The 6,810-nt window shown below is 34.7% G+C and overlaps 1 protein-coding gene across 2 annotated transcripts; it reads right to left on the bottom strand.

Moving 5' to 3' along the window:
• Window positions 1-320: 320 nt before the first annotated feature.
• On the bottom strand, window positions 321-6,638 carry LOC116840594 (E3 ubiquitin-protein ligase RING1). Of its 2 annotated transcripts, none has more exons than XM_032807489.1 (4): window positions 4,870-5,112; window positions 3,263-3,701; window positions 2,875-3,177; window positions 321-2,014 (listed from the first exon to the last, which is right to left on the bottom strand). In XM_032807489.1, exons 1-4 carry the CDS (start codon window positions 5,110-5,112, stop codon window positions 1,797-1,799), a joined length of 1,203 nt encoding a protein of 400 aa, XP_032663380.1. In that variant the 3' UTR covers window positions 321-1,796. The 2 variants fall into 2 exon arrangements, with proteins under 2 accessions (XP_032663380.1, XP_032663389.1); XM_032807498.1 differs by lacking the exon at window positions 4,870-5,112 and adding an exon at window positions 6,580-6,638 and having other exon boundaries at window positions 1,797-2,014.
• Between the last annotated feature and the right edge of the window lie 172 nt (window positions 6,639-6,810).

The raw sequence follows: 6,810 nt of genomic DNA, 5'->3' as shown, positions 1-6,810 counted from the left end.
TAAAAGTATTTGCATTTCTGTGCAACCAAATAGAAACTGCATTATGACGGTATTGATCCATTCTTGATTGACGATGTCAAAAGCGAGAAAATACATATTCAAATTCCTACAAAATAAACCAAAATAAAAAGATATATACAGAAAATAATAGTCTTGCAGTCGATTAAACACACCTCTAAAATATTCCAAACATTTTTTTCTTTCGCTTTAACAATCAATAAATAAATATAAAATGAAATTAAATTTCTTCTTGCATTTCCTTATTATTTCACCGTATATGTATAATTAAATAAAATGTTCGGAATATTTAAAAGCCTTAATCGATTGCAATCTTTTGAATATATTTTTTATTTCGACGTACTCTACAGAAATTTTTGGCATGCGTTTCCTTGCTCTTTTGACGCCAAAAATCAAGATGACCGTGCCCAGTATTCAGGAATCTTAAAAACCAAAACAATAAGAATGTCCAGGATTAGATACGTGTCTAGGCATTGTAGTACTTTTACATTACAGACATTCTCGAAAGACGAAGTGCTGGAAACTTTTGTATATACATGGGTTTATTCATTTTCTTCACTGGAAACTATACAGAATGGTCCACAATGAGATTAAGAATTGTTTAAATAAGTTAATGACTATGGAGACCATTTAACTGTGGAATAACGCGTACGAATAGGCGCTCGGATATAACGCATACCGGTTATGAATAATCTTCGTGGATATTACTCAATATACGATGTGAAATGGTAATTGCATTTCGGCTATAGGCTTCACTCATTCATATACACGTTTATCGAGCTGCTGGTTTAATTGCAGTGTCACCTCGGACGCTAGTCGGCCTTGCACTTCGAGTTTAAGCGACGGTCGTACATTCTGGAAGTTACGCGTTCACTTATAAATAAAAGTCGTACGAGTTAACGAGTGTTGAATATTGAATACATACTGAACGAAGTCTTCGCTGGTGCATTAATTAATGCAAATACATGCTACTGTTAGTTATAATAAATCATTGCGGAAACTTTTATGCGCAAACTGTTGAAACCGCGGTACTCACAAATGGACTCACGTCTCGACACGTAATTAACGAACGTGTAATCGGCAATTGATATAATTATATACGACACATCGTGAGACGAATCTATTGAAAAGAAAACGAAAGCTATTTTCTCAAGTTTCTTATTAGTTTACAAAATTTTCGGTCATTCATTATTCGGTCGACATTAGTGATATAAATTACTAATTTAATGGCCCCTTGTTTACTCGATAAAGTAATATACGGATTATTATGCAATTACTAGTTCTTCTCTCTGCTGCGATTCCTCAAAACTTTAGACTGATCGTTAGGGGAAAAAAATATTTAGACGAATAGTATTTAGACAAGTATGATATATCACACTTGTAAGATATTACTGTCGTCTTCTAATTGGATCTATGTTGTAAATGGACCGGGACGTACAATGTCGCTTAAATCGATTCTGAAGAATTCCATCGTCTCATCATCAACTTTGACTAACAATTCACGAATTCTCGCTACCCATAAAAAAAAAAGAGAAAATTGCTAGCAATGGATTCTAAGGACGTAAAAATTGCACCATTGCCTATGATAATGAAAAAAACTCGCATCTGAAGTAGATCGAGCTCGCGGATATACAGTACAATACATTGTTGATATATGTCCTCCATATTCAAATGCATTCTACTGTAGTCCGCGGAACAGTGATGACTCGTTCACCAGACTCGTTTCCAGAGCGTAAACGCGACTAACTCCCATCTGATTGATATTTTCGAGGCCTTCCCTAGGTCTTTTTCCATGAGTAGAACATCTCCAAAGGTCGATTGACGCGCCAGAACCTGTCGTTCACTTGCCGTAACGTTTGCGAGCCACTCAAGACCACGAGCTGTCCGGGTGAAGGCGCGATGTAGATGCAGAAATTTAACAGTCTGTCGGATTCTGACAATTCCGTGTCCAGATCCAACGTCAAGCGCATAGCCAAATATTTGCTTAAGTGGTCCACTGCAAAAAAACAAACATTTGGTCGATTTTCATCAGAGGAAAACTTACTCTCTCGTGTCTTCGTTCATAGTGCGTTTACTACGAATAACTCTCTTCATTTATATCAATATAAGATAAAATGCCTGAACACATCAATATAAGATACCAATGCCTGAACACGTACTTAATTCTGAACATTCTAAAGACTGATATTCTTTGTTTCTTCCTCTTTATCTCTTCCTAACTTAAATTTCAAGGCAGAAAAAATGGAAAATGTTTTATATTGTATATATGTGTGTATGTATGTATGCGCGCGCACGTGTGTAATCAATATAACACACATATGTATATTGAATACATACATATATTCTATATTAAAAGTTTAAATATCCATATTTACAGATTAAAACAATAAGAATGGCTGCGTTTAGCAAAGAAAGCTGTTTTGCAACTTTTAAAATAAAATTTGTAAATCTGATTAGCATATGCTTTTAGATTTAGACAAAATTAGGAACATACAATAATCAGACTCACGAATTTTACAACAGTTGCAAAGCAGCTTTCTCTGCTGCCAACGTAGCCAATATTTAGAATGAAATACATATTCAGGCATTGATACTTTTACTTTGAAGATTGTTTCTCACTTTATAGATGTAACATAAACTATCTATTTGAACGATGACAATCTTCAATTTTCTGTCAAAACATTCTTCAGTATTTTTATTATGTTGAATATTTATACTATCCGTGGCTATCACATCTTATTCATTCTATATCGAAAACGTTGAAGAACGTTTTGACAGATGATTGATAGACTCCTGCCTGTCTGCCGCCAGCTAGGCGGACAGTGAGTAACAATCTTAACTGGTAAGGTATCTCACCTGTGGCGTTTGCTGTTGTTTTTATGTAGCGAATACTATTTTCCTTCAATGCTTTTATGAGAGAATTGTCGCCAGCCATCTCTGTGGGATGTGGTTTGAACACTAGCTCAATTTCATTAAGCATGAGAGGTTCGCTGGGACCTTCGCCCTCAGTGTCGACCATAGAGTCGCCACCGCCGGTCTCGGCTTCGGCACTGGACGAATCGTTCTCGGAGTTCTGTAGGCTCTTCTGGCGTTTTGGCGGTTTCGGAATTTGATTGGCTGGGTTCGGTGACGGTGTGGTGGAGTTTCTGGATGTTGTTCCTACGATAAAGATGTAACATGTGTTACATAGGTACAAGAGAGATATTATTTATCGCGGATTTCAAGCAGATAATTGTAATCTCACCGGAGACAGCTGGGCTGCTCGCAGGTTGGGAAATACTGTTGGCATTCTGAGAACTGCTAGATATACCTCCGCTGTTCAATGGTCCAGTGCTCTGTGAGGAATCACTCTGATTCGCCGCGTTCGCGGATGCATTTGGTGTTGTGGGGCCGCTGGTGTTCGACGTGTTGTTGTAAGACGTAGCGTTACTCGCGTTTTCCGACTCGTTCGCGTTCTTTCTAGAACGTTGTGGACGATTTTGACTCTGCAGCTTGATACCCTCTGTGATGGAGTTAACGAGCGCAGCTTGTGAATGCGATTTGTTCAATTTTGCCAGAACTCGCTCCTGATGCGCTTCGTATTCATCTCGACTTGGATAGATCTTTGAAATCAGTAAGTCGAAGTTTGGATCTGGCCTGAGGGAGCGTTTTGAAACCAATTTTTTTCTGCACGTGGGACATTCCTGTAAATAATATCGTAACAATTTTATCAATGTTTGTATTAGCTTTCAGGTCAAAGTTATGTTTCTTGTAGAAATGTTTTCAATGTTTTATGAACATTTCAGTTTGCTTTATCAGGTAGAAAAGCAACCTCCCAGTAGACTTTCATGATTATTACGATGTCAATTGATCATGGATAATCAATCAATGATGGAAATTTGACAATTTTCTAAATTACATTTCCAATTTTCAACTTCAATTTGAAGCAAATATAATGTACTGAATTAATGATTACATTTATATCATACAATAATAATGTAATCTCTTATTAATTAACTCAGTTCTTATAACTCATTAAATAAACTCATCTCTTATTAAATTAAGTCAGCTACAAATATATTAAAAGTTATATTTAGATTTATATATTATATCTTACATGATATGTTGCTTTGAGTAAATTTTGATTATTTTTTTCATATTTCTATTTAGTCATTCTATGTGATAAATATGGATGCCATACAAACCAAGAAACACAATCTTGACAAATCGATGTAAAGTTTTTACCAAATTTATATTTATATTTATCTACTACTATCAGTCATACTATAGTCATATTATCAGTATGGTATTCTCACTTTTTGACAAAATGGATTGGAATGTTCATGAAACATTGGAAACATATCGACAAGAAACTGATGACTTTAATTTGGAATCAAAGATAAATATTATTTCATACTACAAAAGCCTTACATATCAAGTTATACTGGATTGTCTAATAAATAATTTAGGGTTCTTCAAATAAAGTAAAACTGTTGTAGTTTGATGTCGTTATAATTTTATGAAATAATGTATATACACTGTGTTCTGACCTATAATCTGTCATCCTTTGCATACATTATTTCATGAAATGATGATGACACATCATACAATAGCAATATAATTGTTACATTCTACTTGAAGAGTCCGAAATTACTTATTATACAACCTAACCATATAAAAATAACATAATACAATTAAAAGAGAAGTGTATAACAAGACATTTCCAGAAAAATAAACGATAGATCGCGTTGTATACATCACGAGGTTTACGTATGATATAGACTATGTCACAGAGACGAAATTGTATCTTTGTGCCGTGCATGACGTTAAGACTTTCCCGACATGCAAAAGCGAGTCACATTGAACACATACTTTGTTACCGCTTCTTAACGCTGTAATGATGCAATCCGAACAGAAACGATGCAGACACTCCTTCGTGGTCATTGTTTTTTTCAACATGTCCAGACAAATGGGGCACATGAGCTCGCTGTGCAGACTCCGTGGACTGACCGCGATCTCCGTGTTGTCGGTAATCACATCCTGTGGAGTGCGGTGTAACTCGTACAGCGATAATTCCCATGTTTTGTTGAGGCCGACTTGTTCCGCGGATGCCATTTTGATTTACACACGAGACACTCACGAACACGAAGGATTGAGCAGCACAGTTCGAAGGTGAATTCCACTTGGTGATCGTGTCGGTGCGAACGTCATTCCATCCTTGTTTAACGTCAAATAAGAGACAAGGATAGAATGACATTTGCGACGACCAATCGCCAAGTGGAACTCACAATGAGTGGTTGAAGTAATAGTGGGGAAGCAATTGGTCGTTTATACGAGCCTTTAGTGGTGCTACCTACCGGTACTCAGCTGTATCATCTGCTTTACTCATTTGGTAATACAGAGAGACAAAAACATGAGAAATACTTGGCTGCGTTCCGAAATTCACTTCCAGTGCTGAAATTCTATAGTATACGTGACATGAACTATACATTTTCAGTACTGGCAGTACATTTCGGAACGCAGCTATCGTATACAATATTTTTCTCACATTCAACATTTAGTAGTTATTTACATTACATATGAGAGGTGTGTGTTTGCTCCCTCGTATTATTATAAGTAATATTAAATGCAAATGAAGTCATCTCCCAGTAAACAAGAAATCATTAATACAACGTTGTTACAATGATATTGAAGAACCTGTAATATTGTCAAATATATAATGTTTAATATTGTATCAAACATCATTATGAACATACTTTGACTGCGATTTGGAAGTTTCAATAATGTTGAAATAGGGTTGCTATATAAGGACTGCTTTAATCGGCAGAAATATTTTTAAGATGTTGCATTAACCTCAAATAAATGTTAAAGTAACATTTGAAAAATATATTTTTTGTAATGTTTTTAAAACGTTTAAGCAACATTCAGAAAAAATCATATCACAAAATAACATGTGAAAAATATAAATGCAATATTATTAAAAAATGTCCAAACAATGCACATGAAGTCAACGTTTCTAAACGTTAATTTAATGTTCCTTGTTTACTGGGTTGGTTATAAACATGTAAAAATGATAAAATTGTAAAACATCTTACAGAAACCCGGGAAAAAAAGATTATATATAATTATATATAAATATATATAAATATATATAATTATATATGATTATATATGAATCAAAAAATAGGAAAAAGGGCAATTCGAGTTCAAGCACAGGACTAATAGTGCTATATACCATATGGGTAAAAAACCTTCCTTGTGTTAGGAAGTCGTGTAATATTTATTGAACATGAATAATCAATCTAAAACAATCATACGTTTTGGCTCAAACATGAAACCTCTTCAGTGATAATAAAACTCAAGGTTTACGACACGAACGCATTACAATTAGTAAAAGACCTGCGCAAATTGACATGAATGTTAGTCGCAATATTAAAGCCGACAAGACCGTTACCGAAATAATATTAAGTAATAAATTAATATTGAGAAGTAGCCGTCATAACTATAAAAAACATATAAAATAAAATAAAAATAAGTAAAATTGAAATATAATAAATAATTAAAACTGACAATATAAAATACCTTTGTTGAATTCAGCTGAAAGTAAACCGATCCTGTCAACGATAACATCGCCACGTCTTCAAAATACAAATAATTACAGATTTATATGCCTAGCATTAATATTGCGGAAACGACTTGTAGAAGAGAAAGAAACTAAAACAAAGTTTATTTTCATAACAAGCCGCAGTAGCTGGTGCCCAAATATTCGGTATCCTTTTGTGAGTTAAGACCTTGCTTCTGCAATTTGATGAA

The sequence above is a fragment of the Odontomachus brunneus genome, unplaced genomic scaffold (assembly GCF_010583005.1).
Source record: "Odontomachus brunneus isolate Ranch 3 - 2012 unplaced genomic scaffold, Obru_v1 Obru_scaffold_001, whole genome shotgun sequence".
Classification (NCBI taxonomy): Eukaryota; Metazoa; Arthropoda; class Insecta; order Hymenoptera; family Formicidae; genus Odontomachus; species Odontomachus brunneus.
This window is presented reverse-complemented; position numbering and strand designations above follow the sequence as displayed.

What these genes read in the sequence shown, in the direction of transcription:
- LOC116840594 (XM_032807489.1), bottom strand. Translation starts at nt 5,112, where the DNA reads ATGGCATCCGCGGAACAAGTCGGCCTCAACAAAACATGGGAATTATCG. An exon ending in CGTTAAGAAGCGGTAACAAA is followed by an intron (nt 3,702 to 4,869) that starts GTATGTGTTCAA and finishes TATTATTTACAG; the next exon opens with GAATGTCCCACGTGCAGAAA. An exon ending in AACAACAGCAAACGCCACAG is followed by an intron (nt 2,015 to 2,874) that starts GTGAGATACCTT and finishes GTTTTTTTGCAG; the next exon opens with TGGACCACTTAAGCAAATAT.